Below are 16,924 nucleotides of genomic sequence, written 5' to 3' on the forward strand. Positions count from 1 at the left end.
TTGGGGGATGATGCCCAAGAGACTCCAAAGAGAGAGAACATTTAAATTTAGGTTACCTGTATTTTTATATATTATTTATACATATAAAAATATATATTTAATTCTGTCTCCTCTCATGCCACTGATAACTAAGGTTTCCCTTTAGGAATATGCCACCATCTTCTCTTCTCAGACCCTGATAGCTCTGTAGGTGCACAGGGAAACACAGCTTGTTTTTATGAAGAAGATATTTTGGATTGAAGTTGCCATTTCTCTCGGCCGTGGGCTTGGTCCAGGTGTAGGTGGGTGATTTTCATGTTGCCGTGCAGCGTGTCAAGCCAGCGCTGCGTCGGTAGGCCCTTTGGTCATTTGCCATTGACCCCCAACTGAAGGCCCTTCTGCGCCTGAATGCGTCATTTGTGGAGGACACCTAGTTTTTCTTCAGGAGCACATGCTCATCTGATCCAAGTTTGATGCGACATTGGAAAACCGGCCAATCTGTTGCAGGGGCCTGTCACTGGTACTGGTCTCTGTTTAACCAGCCCCAGCAAAGACATGGAGTTTCCAGTGGCACCAAGAGGAGGAGCGGACCACCACCACCCACTTGGAGCTCTGTCAAACACCTTCTGAAAGCCCAGCTATAGAATATCCATGGGTTCACCTACATTCCAAATGACCTTTTCAAAGAACTCTAAAAGTTCTTTGAAAAGTTCACAAGATTAATATGAACTGACATTTTAGGAGGAGAAATTTAGCTATCTTGCATTGATAACATTAAAAAATGATTAAATACTGAGCACTTTAAGTTTCAAACTGTTTTGATATTCAGATTATTTACTTAGAGAAATTGTTACAGGGTTTTTGTCTGAAACAGAAAATTAAATTCTGCAGATCCCTGCATCATCTGACCTTTCATCCATGTATGCCTTAACTGAAGGGCCTTGGGATGTCTCAAAGTTATGCTGATAATGTATATTATGAACTGGTCTGTATTTTATGAGATGTGGACATGTTTTATGGCCAAACATGGATGTGGCCTTCCCAAAGTATTCTTTTGCCAAAAGAGGCAGCCAATTTCAGCTTAGTTACCTTCTTTAGAAAGTAAAAGAATCTAAAAATAAAATCAGCACATGAAAATTGGGCCCTTTGAAATAGAAATGTAAAGTTTTATCATTTCAACTGGTGTTTAGCAGGCCCATGTTTGTGTGTATGTGTGTGTTGCTGCTAGTATTACTATTAAACATTTATTTACAACTATTCAGCAAAAAAAAAAAAGTGGTTTATACAGCAAGAAAAAAGAAGACATAGTTCCCTGTCCCAAAGTAGCACCTGCTCCCAGGGCCAGGACGGCAGAATGCTAGCCCCACTGGGGGCCTTCTGAGGGCCAGAGGAGACCACATGCAGCCTCTGTGGCCCTCAGAAGGCCTTCTGAGGCATCTGGAGGGCCTTTAAAGTGCATTTCCAGTTTTTGGATGACTTTCTAAGGGCCTTAAAATGTCACTTTTGGTTTTCGCTCAAAAACCAGAAGTGTGCTTTAAAGGCCCTCTGGAGGCCTCGGAAGGCGCACAGCCTCTCTGGCCCTCCAAAGGTCTCCAGGTGGGGCAAGGAAGATGGAGCTGCCACTGCAGGCATGGCACTCCAAGACATTTGCCCCAAGTTATTATTCCCAATGGCTGATAATATAAGAAAGATTTAAGTTTTGACAGCATTTTTCTCACAAATGTGATGTGAACGTATCATGACAATAGTATAATAGAGCATGGCCTTATAGCTCCACAGTTTTAAGTTGTGTTGCAAGATTCTGCTCAGCCCCTCTCCCCGCTGCCCCCACCTGCAATCCTAATGGCATTAATTGCAAACTGAGCTTTCTTTCACAGTCTGCTAGAAACTAGCTTTCTGGAACTAGGATCTGTACAGACTTTGGTCCATTTAACAAGGTCAGACTGTTTATTCTTGACCAAATTCTTTCCCACTGTAAAAAGGTACTTTTAAATGCCACATTCCACAACCAGTGCCAGTAAGTCACTGAAGCATATTTTCCCACAAGAACTGATACGACGGATGGGCCTCTAGTTATTTAAAATATTACCATTTAAAATTACAGACGGTACAAAATTACAAAGATAGCCTCGCATGTAACAAATTGTTTTAATCTACCCATGCCTATGTTTCACTGAAGCTTCCAAATTACCTATTCATTAACCACAGCAGTGCCACACACAGAAAACATCTTCAGTGAAAGCCTGTAGAAAAAAAATGTGAAGTCAACATGAAGGTGACAAGTTCTGGAGGTGATATATGTGCAATATGACTGGGTTATACAAATCTATGAAGCCACAATGCGTTTATGCCAGCTGTGTCACAGGCTTACCTGAATCTAATAAAGATGAACTGAAATGCACAAGTATGCTCTGCCTATGCTGGGTTCAACTATTACATTCCTACATTCCTATACGATTCAGTCTAAACATGCGCACCGAAATTAAGCAAACACAACTATATATTAGGAAAGGTTCTATTTGTCTTTCCATATAAACGTGTACAGTATAAACAAATATGCTGAGAGCTATTAACACATTCAAGTGTTGCCTCCTTGGTAGTTTATGAAATATCAGCACATAAATACTGAACAATATAAATACAAAACACACTGGAACTTCTTTTTAAAGTCCCATCATTCTTCAGACTTCAGTGAGTCTTGCCGTTACTTTTTCCAGGTAATTTCCACTGCAATGAGACATTCCAATTTCATTTGCATGGCACAAGAACTGTCAGGTTAGTTTGCCTTCACAATTGCTGCAAACACATTTCTAAAGCTAATGGGTTACTTTGGATCACTGGATTCTTCAAATGCAAGTAAATGCTTTTAAGACAGCATCAAAACAAAACTGAGTTCAGCAGTTTCCAGTCACACACTTTTTGTTGCCAGTCACACACTTTTTGTTGCTTAACATGGGAACCAAAAGAGGAGAAGGATTCAACAATACCTAACAGCACAATCCTATGCATGTCTACTCTGAAGTAAGTCCCATTGTGCACAATAGCGCTTACTCCCAGGAAAGTGTGGATAGGATTACAGCCTAAAATGTTTTTTTACAACTAAGTAAAAAGAAACCAACTTTTCCCTTTACTAGGTCCAGTTACCTAATGCAGTGGTTCTCACACATTTAGCACTGGGACCCATTTTTTAGAATGAGAATCTGTCAGGACCCACCAGAAGTGATGTCATGACAGGAAGTTACTTCATCAAGCAGGAAAATTTTTAGCAGTCCTAGGCTACAATCCTACCAACACTTACCCAGCAGTAACTCCCATTTACTATCATTGTTAAAAGAATATACATAGCAGCTTGTTAAAAATACAGGTCTGTCACATTTCCCCAAAAGCAGTCACATACCATGGTAGCATCAAGTCTAATAAATTAAAAATAAAATATTGAAATGAATGGGGACCCACCTGAAATTGGTTTGCAACCCACCTAGTATGTACAGACCCACAGTTTGAGAAACACTACCTAATACATATTCATTCCATTGGTGGTATGACCGATTTCCTATAGTCCCGAGAGTAGACATTGTATTTACATGATTTGCAAGGTACAAATATATGCTCTGCAGCGCATCCACATTTTAGACACAATCCTTGCCAGAAATTGAAAATCTGCTTCAGTCCACTGTTACCTGAAAACTGACATGCAAGCTAGGGGCCACAAGCATTATGCAATATGGAGAAGTTAGAATGAACGTAAAGCTGAACCAAGGGAATGAGCAAGTGCCCTGAAAGTGTGGCTGTTTAGAACAGATTTTTTAAAATCCCCATTATAATATATAGCAGCACCAAAGCCAGCTCATCTCATATCACATCAAATGCCTGGCAGAGCAGATAAGACTTTAGAACCTTTATGACCCCACCAGAGAGGAAGGGGTGGGGTCAAGGGAAGCTGACCAGTCCCAAAAAGCTTGGGGGGGCCAGTGATGAGCAGGCAGTATAATGAGACAGGAGACTGTGAAGCTAACAGTCACCTGCCTGGGACCCATCTCAGGGTTGTAATCCCCAAAGGATGAAAACAGGGTGATGTAACCCCCTTCCCTGCAGGTTCACTGCAGAAGTTCACTGCAGGTCTATCAGTTCTCAGCTTTGCTAGATCTGGGACTGCCGTCCTCTCTCTAAACATGCACCAATTTATTCGGAGGCTTTCATTCACTTATTAGAGGGAATTCAAGGAAGTTGTAAATGACAGCAATATGCCCAGAAGAGTTAGCTGCCAAAAGAATTCTTTACTGTTTGGGAAGTAACCAACGATCACAGATAAACTGCTTTGAAGTTATCAGTTTGCAGCACCCAGCAAACTAGGGCTGGATTAATTCTTTATGCTGCTGTACTTTCATGGTTCTTTCCGTTCCACTAGAAGAGTTCCTTTGTGGTCAGAGAATGAGGATGTATCTTGGGAATGAACTGATACTTCAAGAAATTATTCTCTGAGTTTATCTGGCTGCAAGCAACTGCCTCATTTTAGGAAATGACACAGAGTTCACATGTCAACTGATCACAATGATAGCACTGACAAGGGACTTTTTATAACTTCATTGTGTACACTATCACTGGTACACAAAGTTCTCTACCTGGTATAGGAATTACTGTTAAGTGACTCAGAAAGTGTTCATCCTCCACACCAAGGGAAGGGTCAGAAGAAATAGTTTTTAACATGAGAGATTAGATTAAACATCAGGGAGAAGCTTCTACTACTTAAAAAGAATTTAAACATGAAAACAAGTTACCTAGAGATGCTATGAAATCTCCTTTTGTGAATGTCCTCAGAAAGAGTTTGGACTGGCATTTGCCAGGGACTCTTTAGGCATAATATACAGGCATGCCCCCTTACCCCAGCAGGGGTTCTGTTCCAGAACCCCACATGGATAGCTGAAACTGCAGATATGGCTCCCAACCCTGCCCCCCCCCCCCAGAGGGGAGGGAAGCTCTGCTCCCCTTGCCTCCAGAGGGGCTTCTGAGCTCAGCAGAGGCAGGGAGTATTCTGAGCTCTAAGAGTATTTTAAAAAAAACAACAACGCATGATTTCCATGAAATCCGAAGTCAGTGAAACTTTTCGGTGAAACTGGAAGTGACATTTTTAATGCCTTATAAGGCATTAGGAGGCCTGGGGAAGACCTCCAGGAAAACTATACTGTCAATAGCTATTGCACAAGTTCCATACCTTCTAGATTAAGAATACTTTGCCAAGCTGACCTGTACTTTTGCAGCCTCCAAGCTTGACTACTGATATGTGTTTTATGTGAAGCCACCCTTTAAGACAGCTAAAAAACTTCAGCAGGTGCAAAATGTTGCTTATTTTTTTTAAAAAAACAACAGATACAGTCAGTTCTCTTTATATGTGAATTTGTTTATCTGCAAGGAGCAGAATTGCTACCTTCTCTCATTATCTGCACCCCTGTTCTCATTATCTGCTTTGCAGAGACCTTTCGGGAGGCTGCAGGGACCTTCAGAATGATGCCTGTGACCAGTACCAACCACTTTAAAATGGCAGGCGGAAGCTTCTGACAGTCATTTAAGAAGGGTCTGCGCTGGTTGCAGGTGTCATTCAGAAGGTCTCTGCAGCATTCAGAGGTATTTTGGCACTTTTTGTTGCACTCTGCTGGCTTCCTAAGGGTCTCTGCTGGATCTTCTGATGGCAGGAAAGGTCCCCCTCCCCCCGGGTACTCTTTGTACCTAACCCCATTGATCCCATAGGATTAATGTAGGGAATGTGGTCTTTCATTGATCCTATAAGATCAATGGTTTGTTATCTGCGATTTTCCTTGACTTTGTGTACCTTGGCTCAACCATCTCCAACACTCTTTCTCTCGATACCGAGCTAAACAAGCGCATCGGTAAAGCAGCTACCACGTTTTCCAGACTCACAAAGAGAGTCTGGTCCAACAAGAAGCTGACGGAACATACCAAGATCCAGGTCTACAGAGCTTGCGTCCTGAGTACACTTCTGCACTGCAGCGAGTCATGGACTCTCCTCTCACAACAGGAGAGGAAACTGAGTGCTTTCCACATGCGCTGCCTCCGACGCATCCTCGGCATCACCTGGCAGGACAAAGTTCCAAACAACACAGTCCTGGAACGTGCTGGAATCCCTAGCATGTATTCACTGCTGAAACAGAGACGCCTGCATTGGCTCGGTCATGTCGTGAGAATGGATGATGGCCGGATCCCAAAGGATCTCCTCTATGGAGAACTCGTGCAAGGAAAGCGCCCTACAGGTAGACCACAGCTGCGATACAAGGACATCTGCAAGAGGGATCTGAAGGCCTTAGGGATGGACCTCAACAAGTGGGAAACCCTGGCCTCTGAGCGGCCCGCTTGGAGGCAGGCTGTGCAGCATGGCCTTTCCCAGTCTGAAGAGACACTTTGCCAACAGTCTGAGGCTAAGAGGCAAAGAAGGAAGGCCCATAGCCAGGGAGACAGACCAGGGACAGACTGCACTTGCTCCCGGTGTGGAAGGGATTGTCACTCCCGGATTGGCCTTTTCAGCCACACTAGACGCTGTGCCAGAACCACCTTTCAGAGCGCGATACCATAGTCTTTCGAGACTGAAGGTTGCCAATACAATACAATACAATATCTGCGATTTTCTTATCTGTTAGGGTTTCCAGGAATCTAGCCCTACCAGATAATGAAAACTAACTGTTTGGGAAAAAGCAACCACATCCTACTAGTATGGGACCAGCCACCAGTGCACTTTGGCCTGTGACCTCCACTTCTCTCCCTCCATGCACTGTTTTCATTGCCACCTGAAGACCTTCTTGTTAAAGGTAGCTTTTCTTCTGACCAGATGTTCCTGAAGCTTTATTCAAAGTGTTGTCTTCTCTGTTTTAGCATGGTTGTATAGCTCTATATTTTAGACTTGTAAGTGTCTTTGTATGTAGAAGAAGCAGGGTACAAATATTTTAAATAAATCACTGTCAGAGGGACCAGTTCCTTATATCAGCCTGTATAATGGTCAGATCATCAATCACTGCTGTAAAATCTATTTATTATAGCAGTTACATCCCACATTTTCTATCCCAACAGCAGAACCTCCAAGACTGCAGGTGGTCCTATAATGAGAGGTTAGAACTAGCAGGTTAGAAGGAAGGACTGTAGCTCAGTGGCTGAGCACCTGCTTTGCCTGCAAAAGGCCCCAGTCTCAATTCCTGGAATCTCCAGATCAGCCTGGGAAAGACCCCTGTCTGAAACCCTGGGGAGATGCTGTCGGTCAGTGAAAACAATACTAAGTGATACCGACCAACACTCTGACTGAGCGGGAGGTAGCTTCATCTGCTCAACTCTGACAGTGAGAAACTTTCTGCTGTCGTGGCCCCAGAATTTGCAATAGCCTGATTTTATATATGAGCAAGGAATCCATCTCTTATTATTTTTCATGTTGCCATATGACTTTTGTAAAAAAAAAAAAAAAAAAAGTAATTGGCAAACATTTGGTGAATTTAGGGCACAATCCTAACCAGGCCTACTCAGAAGTAAGTCCTATTTTGTTCAATGGGGCTTACTCTCAGGAAAGTGTGGTTAGGATTGCAGCCTTAGGGTCCAATCCTATCCAATTTTCCAGTGCCAGTGCAGCTGTGCCAATGGGGTGTGCACTGCATCCTGTGGTGGGAAGGCAATCACAAAGGATTCCTCAAGGTATGGGAATGCTTGTTCCCTCACCCTGGGGCTGCATTGTGGCTGCATCAGTGCTGGAAGGTTGGATAGGATTGGGCCCTTAGTCACTTTGGGGGAGGTCTTTTTTCCCTACCATTGTTGTTTTGTTTTAGTTGACTGCTTTTAAAAACTTGGTGCAACGCTTTGAAGGCTGGGAAAGCCATCTGAACACATTTTCAGTAAGTAAACAAAAGTATTTTACAATCCCTTCCCTTGCTTCCTAACAAATCAGGCAGGTGCCGAAAGAGGAAATGCAAGTACAACCCCAAGAAGATGTTAACTGTATTAACACATTGAAAATGACACTCTTTACCCAAGTCTGGACAAGTTTAAACATTCTAACATTCTGTTCCACATCTTTCTGAAGGGCTGGCAAACCAGTCATGCATTACCACAGGAACATCTCAGGCTTAGCAGCAAGCTCCACACTTCATTCCAGGATTCAAGCAGTATCTATGGGTTGCAACCAAACCTTTCCTTCCGTTGGAAGAAGATAATTTTTTGATATGACCCTACTGCTGATCCCAGCAGAGGCAGGCAAGTATTCTTGCAGTAGCTCAGTGTAGAAGGTTCCAGATTCAGTTTCTGGCACCCTCAGGTATGACTGAGAATAACCCCTAGAAAGACAGTGGAGATGATACTGATATGGTGGACGAACAGTTTAACCCAGAATAAAACAACAGCATACGTCATACTCGGAACAAACAGCTGGAGAATTAACGTTGTTAGTTGTAAAAAATTTTGTTTATCTTAAACTGTCCTTATTCCTTGTAAATTTCTTCAAATGCAGAGGTATGTACTATTTGATTACATATAATCAAATAGTAGCAGAATCACAACCAGAGGTTGTCTTGAGATGTAAGTGGTCATGTAAACAAGTCCATGGTGCATATTTTCTTTTGCTCTTTTCAAATATTAAACTATATGATTTTTGTACTGTCTGTTCAGACTTTTCACTCCTTGCTTGCTAAGTAAAGAGGTAATTGTTCCATTAACTTTGAAGACAGTTCACCTAGGAAGCAAAACCATACCAGCACAAAATTGTATCCTACAGACAGTGTAATGTGCAATTGAAGGCACTGCAAATATATTGAGGTAAAACTCATTTAATTAAGTGGGAAAAGATGAAAAAGAACAATATGTGCAAAAGCTTTTACTATGTTATTCAGACCTTGTAATTCACAGGAGTAATTCTTTCATTCAGCATAACTGCAATGGCTTCAGATAAAGTCCAAGAGGAACACCTCAAACTTACCACAGAGGTAAGAGCCATTTGAAAACTGTAGATCCGTGCAAGGCCGAAGTCGGCTAATTTTATCTGCCCATTGCTGGTTACTAGAATGTTCTGAGGTTTCAGATCTCTGTGGACCACTCTGTGCGAATGCAGAAAATCAAGCCCTCGTAGCAGCTGAAATGTCATGTCCTAGGGATAAAGCAATCAAGAACTTTGATAAGAAGGTAAGAAACAAAGAATTCGTTCCACTTTTTCATACACTGTATACATGCATCAGTATCACTAACTACAAAGGTATGCAAACACTTCCCCCCCCCACCATTGGCACAGGAAAATTCATAACTCATACAGAAGCTAGATCTGACAGGCAAAACCACTATATCAATGGTTCCCAAACTGTGAGCCATGGTTCCCCAGGAAGCTGCAGAAACTGGTTGCGGAAACCAGCCATGGGAACAGCAGACTCCTCGTAAAAACCACCGCCGCCTCATACAGTGTATACGATTTGTGCCCTAATGGGGAGCCGAAGACAATGACCCAGTAGATCAAGGGACTTCAAATCACAAAAACCTGCATATTAACCCTATGATTGCTCCATGAATGAAATCTCCAAATCAATGTCTGGAGCAGTGACACTCAACTATGTTCCCAATCACAGAGCTCCTTGATATACTGACATTATTAACTGCCTTCTTATTCAGCAAATACAGTTATTTGCATTTTATTTCTGTTATGTTCCACTGAATCAGCAATGAAGAAATTACTGGAAAAGAGGAAATTACAGTACTTTTTAGAAAGAAAAAAAAAACCTGCTTCCATAGTTCTGGTCTAAAACTATACTAACAACTGACTGGAACTGCCACACATCAGATGCTACCCTCATTGAGATGTCAGCCTTTAACATGTCATCTCAAGGGGGGGGGGAATTTGGCAAACACTCCCTGGGTTTTTTAAAGCAATCTCCTCTGTTGCTATCACACCTGCCCCTGTGTGAGTGAGTGAATGAGTGAGTGAGCTCCACCTTGCTGCATGTGATTCTGGCTACAGAGATTTTCAGCCCCCCCTTCCACTCTTCGGCCTCTTTGCTGGCTCAGGGGCTCCAGGAGTGTTACTGTTCCTTTGCAAGGGGAACCTCTTCCAGGGCTCCAGGGCTATTCCCTGCCTGGGCGAGGCAGAGCCTTTCTGCAGTGTTTTGGGCAGCCTAGAAATGGAGAGAGACACCAGCGCAGGGCAAAGGAGGCAAAGGTGTGTGTGACTTTCAGTTCCTCCACCCCATTCACATTGAGACAAATCCGCAGATAAAAAAATCCGTGGATAAATAGGCTGCACCTGTACAAATATTTTTTACTTACCCCCCATTAGGCTGCCTGATCACATATGGGTCTCTTCAAAATTACACCAGCCATTTTGCTGGTGTAAGTCCAAGGAGCAAAAAGTGGTGTGATGTGGCGGCTTGGAAAAGAAGGGATAGGATATGGTGTGCACTTGTGCCGCAGAGATCCAAACTCTGCTTATTCCCTGCCCTCCCTGATCTACCCCTCACCAGGCATGACACACTTCTGCTGCCAACATACTGGTACTGACCAAGGCTTTGGGAGCTGCTGTTGTGTGCATCAAGCCACTGCCCATTTGCAAGAGCTTCCCAGAAGCTTGCAACAGTGGTCTGGCTGCTATGCTGCTCAAAAGGGCCTTGCGCTGCCAGAACACTGTTCCATCACTGCAATGTCCAGACCTTATTTTAGTAAGGTAGCCACAGCAAATGACATTTCCAATTTTACTAAAGTGGAGGAGCCACTGGTCCCACATACTCAGGACTGGAATCTCCATCTGAGTCAATATAAACTTTATTAATGCTTCTCTTTGCTAAAATATAGTTCCAGTGCAAAAATTCAAGTCATGTGCTTTAGTGCAAGGGAACTTTGGGGTATATTATCAACATGTTTGAGTCATCTGCCTACTAAATATCAATACATCTCAGCTGAGCCTCACATTTCACATTCACTGCTGATGTGGAAGAGTCAGCTTGGTGATTTTATTTCATCAGTTTCACCTTGTGAAAATTTTCTTATGAATGCATCCATATCTCACACTAAGGAGCCATTCAGTTCTCAGCTTCATCTTTGATGCTAAGGCCTCTTTGATGTATTCATGAAAAATTATAAATTCACCATGTCAAACGGATGCTTTCACCATGCCAAAAGAGAACATGGGAATCACACCCAATTCAGAAGGGGGTGCTTTCCTCTTTTTTATACAGTGTCCTCAATATGTAGGGTGCTTTACAACCGAAGAGCAGATATCTGCCCTGAGGCACTCACAGTCTAAAAATAAAACACAAGAAAAAAAACAGAGGAAGGGGAAGGATACCAGGGTTAAAGGGGAAGAATATATACAATAATGTCATATAGGAACACTCAAACTTATGCTTATCCACCAGCTCATTTACAGAAAATTTCAAATGAACCCTGCTTAATCTGAAGGAAAATTTAGAGAGAATTCAACATTATCAAAAATCTGCTTAGGAAATAAATACCAAGCCGTATGACTGACTAAACTTACAATAAAAACCACTTATTTCAAACTGAAAAAGGGATAATGAGGAACTGCAACTACAAAAATATCCACAAATGCCTGAAATGAGGATTCCTGCAGAATAGACAAAAATCTAGGAACCTAGAAACTGAGTTATGGAATAGTATCGTTTATAGGTTGGAATCGCATCGCATCATTATTTTGTGCTTTGCATCAGTGTGTCCTACAGCTCACAGCAATTGCTTTGTCTCTGTACACCAAAACCTAACATCTTTGTGAAGGGTTAAAAATATGGCTGATGTTCATAGAAGACTCCCCTCACTAACAGGAAAGACACACAGCCATGGGGCCCAGATCTGGGTTCCTCCTTCCTAACAGCTGTTTGTAGACAGCAGCTAATTGTATCCACTTGTTTAACCTCAGGGATAATGTCTGGAGGGGACTAAGTGCCACAAGCACACTTTTTTTTCTCTCCCAACGGTCATTTCCTCTTCGGTGTAACTTGCATGACAGCATGTGACAAGCAGAAATTAATGGGGGCACTGCTGTGCCAATACCTCTTGAATTGCTTTGACAGAGGCTGCAGGCTGCCTGCTTGGCCACCCAGCCAAGACCTCACATGAAACATGGCAAGGGGCCCACAGTTCTATTCACTAACAAGACAGCTGGTCAGTGATTAGGAAGCTGAAACAATGCACCAAAGGGGGGAAAGCTTTTGCAAGCAGCTTCAGGAGATCAAGTTTGCCCAAATAAGTGAATTCGCAAATTTATCTACTTTTCAGATTAAGACTGTTTTGAGTGGCAGCTTGCAATCACCTCTTAGCAAGTGATACGTCTTCATCTGAGCATGGGGAAAAGAAGAACAGTGAAACCCAAAGGAAAAAGCACCTGTTTCATAAGATAACCCAGCCAGCTCAGTGAAACAAATAGGTTTCCAGGGATGAGGCTACTTCGAAGGTCAAAAAACCCATGAAATGTAAACAGGTGCCTTTCCACTGTCCCTGAATGTGTGGCATAGTCTGGGAGCAAGCAAGTAACCATTGTTTTTGAAGACTGCACCTTCTCTTGAGTTCATACTGCAGACTGATGATAGAAGGGGATGGACCAACCTTCTTCAACAAAAACCACTGTAGCAACTTCCTCTCCTAACTCTATCCACACCTTCCAAAAGATAAGCCATAGAAGGACTCTCTACCTCTGCCCCTCCCACTATGAGAAGACTACAAACAAGTCACAAAGAAGGAGTAAGGCTACTCTTCCCTTGGATCCACTCTATGAAAAATAGGAGGAGAGATCAGAATGGATAGGGAGTGGGACACTGGGAATTTTCTTCCCTTCATATCCCTGTCTCTTCTCCACCCTGTAATATTTCATGGATCCCCACCCATTCTAGTATTTGGGATTGTGGTCCATGAAGGTGATATTTCTTGATCCTTGTTTCTATTTTCCTGAAGCTGATGCAGGTGATGTTAAATGCATCAACACTGATTTTTTAGCAGCGAAAAATGTGACTATAATAGTACGATGCCATCAAAAATCTGAAGGGTAATTCCCAGCAATGCCACTCAGGTCACTTTGGGTGATGATGCAAGGTAATGAACCTGTGGCCATTCATATGAACAGGATGGTGCTCTACCCCAGTTGCACTGCCAGGACCCAGTGGCAACCCCTGCCAAGTGATGTCACAGAGGAGGGTGGCACACCCCTGCGTCTTTGCTGTCACCCCCTTGCCTGTGCATGTTCAGCCCTCACTTCTGAGAACAGTTCCATTTGGAGCCAAGGGCAGGCAGGAGGGCCAACTTCACTGCATTCATCATGAACTTGAGGTGAGCGCTAAGCACCACTCTGTCATGGGGGGGCCATGTGCCCCCAGCTCTGCTTCAATGACACCACTGCTTTATCCTCAGACTACAGTTCCTCCCCATGGAATATGTGGAGAAAATTTGGCATGGGTAAGAAATATCACCTATTTAGGGAAAAAGAGATCCAAGCTAGCAATTTTTTTTAAGAGGAGAAAAAGCGGTGGCAACTAAATTTCCAAGCTTAGCAAAAGTGTTAAACCTAATCTAGTGCACTGATGAAACTTCCTGCAAATTTGGGGGGGGGGGCACAAAGGAACTTGCCAAAGGTATTGATTGATAGAATAAACAAATACCTTTCCAAATTACATATTATCTCCCTAACATGTTAAGAAACCATTGCATCTGGTGATAAACTAGGGCTGTCTCCTGCTATAACAACTCACTCTACCTAGAATGAATTCAGAGGGTTAAACTAGCTCAGCTCAAACAACTTTAAACAAACTGAAGTGCCTCCACAACATCAGGGCCTGTGTAACCTTTCATTTGCTCTTGCCAATTAAAAAAAACAAAAAACAACCACCCACCAATCGGAGAACCCACCACATGAAAGTATGTACTGTTACAAAATGCCACTCAATGAATTGGAAGCAAACTGTATATTTAGGGAAGCAAATGAAAGAGGCTAGGAATCACTATCAAAAGAGTACTGTTCTCCTTTGTGACTTAGATACTAAACAGCATTATTTACTGTGCACCCTGAAAACTAGTGAGCAGCTGGGTGTAACACATTTCCATGCCATGTAACCTCTCCTTATGCTTCGTTAGACATCTTATCAGGACCAGAAGAAAAGAGAGCTCTCTGGTATGCTTTTCCTGTAGCAAAGGAAAAGACAAGATGATGACTTTCCAGCTCATTTCACTTTTATACCATTCTCATCAATCACCATGGGGTGGGCCTTTGTTATCCTTGCTGGAGAACTGTTCTTGGTCTGCTGTTCACAATACAGTGTGACTTTGCCAGCTAGTGCATCAGAGTTACCCTCACCAGATTTGCAGGAAAACAGGCACTAGAAAATGTAAGGCTTTCTTGAAGGTTTGCTGAGGGCCTGCCATCTTCAGCTTGAGATTTCAAGTTCTCATTGACTGCATCTGCACTGATGCACCATGAGACCCCCCTCTCATTTGCCATTTTAGCAAAAACTCTTTGCAGAGCGGGTTCAGGGCTTTATAAATGCTCCCAGTCATCTTCTCCTAGGCCAAATATGGGTGTAGGAGAACATTCCCAGTGGGAGGATAGACTGGGAATGGGCTTACTATATAACTACACTGCCTTCCCTAAAGAAATTCTCAGGACATGTTGCTCCCCGCAGCTTGGTCAGGCTGCATGATTGAACAGGCACATATGCATGGTTGTTCCATCTGCTTTGGAGAGCAACCAGTAGTTTTCCACCTGCTTTCTAGCTCCAGTGCTCACATGGGACATATGAGACTGCCTTGTCCCAAGTAAGACTATTCATTCATCTAGTTCAGCACTATCTACACTGACTGGCAGCAACTCTCCAGTGTTTAGTCTTATTGCCCTCTGACACTGCTCTTCCTTTTCTCCCCAGTTTCAATTCTGAACTTCCACCTCAGTGGAAGCCTTCCATTTAGTACTGATTGAAGGTCAACTGGGTAAGGTCTATTTGCTCTACAGCTCCTAGCCAAACTTTCCTATTAAACAAACACATCGTGTATCCTTGCAGAAGGGCAGGTTCAAGTGTGGTATGAGTTGTTATCCTAGCGAGAACCAACAGCAGCAACAGATGCAGGCTGGCACTGTATCTGTGTCTTCTCCTCTCACACTACACACCATGCAGTGCTGTTCTCCATGACATGTGGAGCCAGGGGGAGGGGGAGGAACTGGAGAAGGGTCTCTCTCCCCCTGAAGCTAGGTCACTGGTTTAATCAGTAGTAATTGGGCAAAGAACACCAGATTACAAAACATATTTTTATAGATAGTTTGACTTCCCAGAAATCCATTTTCCCCCAATGTCTCCTCTGTTTTGATCTGTGTAGTTTTTCTTTGAATGACAGGACTGCGCAAGGCATGCTTTCTGTAATATGAAGCATATGGCTCATAGCTCACTGTTTTTCCTTTAGTTTCAAAATTAGCCTTTCCAATTTAAAGTACATGAAAGACATCTGTATACTCTTTCATTAAGCTCCTTTTATATTTGCAACATCCTATGCATTCTTTCTGTTAAACTGTGGTGTGCAGCTATTTCCTTTGTAGCAAAGGAGGGAAGAGAAGATTGCTGTCAGAATTGATCCTCCCCCAGTCAGGCACATTTCCTAAGATATATGCTTTACTTGTCCTAACAGGAATATCTGAAGTTATATTCAAATGAAACAATATAGAACCAGACTTTAACCCACACACTCTCCTGCTCCAATAACAATCTTTTCTTAAACAATAAAAACAGATGGAAAACTCCTTGGAATCTCCATTAACAAGTTATAACATTCAGAAGCCTTTTGAGATCCCTAAATGGCAGCTGCACAATTGGATAGACCTGTTGCAAGACAGAGAATACTATATGCATTTTGGCCAAACACACAGAGGGCAATGACAGGGGATCAACTACACTGGTCAAAATACTGCCTCCTCTGCAACTTCAACCTACTTATGTCTTGCCTTCCTGCCTGAAGATCCTGCCTTCCTGCAGAAGCTGCTCTCCCCTTTGGTTGTAAATGGAACAGTTTTGCTTTCCTCCACAGCAGCTGGGTGGCTGCAAATATTCTGATCTTCTTGTTCCCTGAGCACTCAGAATGTTTGCAAGCATTCTGTACCAGCTCAGATAATTAACATCAGAGGTATCAACACCATGGATTTTTACCATATTCTTCTCTACATTCTGTAGAAAGTCAAGTAAGAGCACTAGCTGATATAGTGACTAAAACTGAAAGATACAAACCAGACGTATAGCTGGTGGAAATATACATCCTGGGGTCACATCCAGATTTTGAAACTCCTGGGAGAGCCAACAACCCCCCCCCCCCTTATGAATTCTGGAGCTAACCAAAGAACTTTTTGCTCCAGCAAACTCTGGAATGCTGGATGGTTGATACATAGAGTTTAGGACTGATTTCTATTTACTTCTCTGTTGTAATTAACAGTTTTTTTTGTTTATGTCTATTTTCCTTTCTTGCTGTTATGATGCTTTTAATAAAGTGTCATGGAAGCTGCAAAAATGCCTCCATTTAGAGGTTGCAAGACCAGATATGAATGTTTTAAATAAATAACGACCCATTGTAACTCTCCCGATTCTCCGGATGGTCACACTGGCTGCCAATGTGATGGCACAATCCAATGTGCCAATGGATGGTCACACTGGCTGCCAATATATTTCCAGGTCCAATTCAAAGTGCTGGCTTTGACCTTTAAAGCATTATATGCCTTGGGGCCAGGGTACTTGAGGGACCGCTTACTTCGGTACAATCCTGCTTGTCTCCTCAGGTCATCAGAGAAGGCCCTTTTACAAGTGCTGTCACCCATGGAGGTGTGAGGAGTGGTGGCCAGAAATAGGGCCTTCTCAGTAGTGACACCAAACCTATGGAACTTCCTCTTGATTTAAGAACTGTTTCCTTCGTAGAAGCCTCCTGGCAAGGCCTGAAGAAATTTTTGTTTAGA

The 16,924-nt window shown here is 42.9% G+C and overlaps 1 protein-coding gene across 1 annotated transcript in view; it reads right to left on the reverse strand.

The window, feature by feature from the left end:
* Positions 1-16,924, reverse strand: part of CDK6 (cyclin dependent kinase 6) — a 93,080-nt gene that overhangs the window by 44,070 nt on the left and 32,086 nt on the right. Inside the window, exon 3 of the mRNA XM_066627579.1 lies at positions 8,939-9,106. Coding sequence (XP_066483676.1) covers positions 8,939-9,106 — 168 coding nt within the window. The remainder of the gene's footprint in view (positions 1-8,938; positions 9,107-16,924) is intronic.

This window comes from Tiliqua scincoides, chromosome 5 (assembly GCF_035046505.1).
Source record: "Tiliqua scincoides isolate rTilSci1 chromosome 5, rTilSci1.hap2, whole genome shotgun sequence".
NCBI classification, from domain to species: domain Eukaryota; kingdom Metazoa; phylum Chordata; class Lepidosauria; order Squamata; family Scincidae; genus Tiliqua; species Tiliqua scincoides.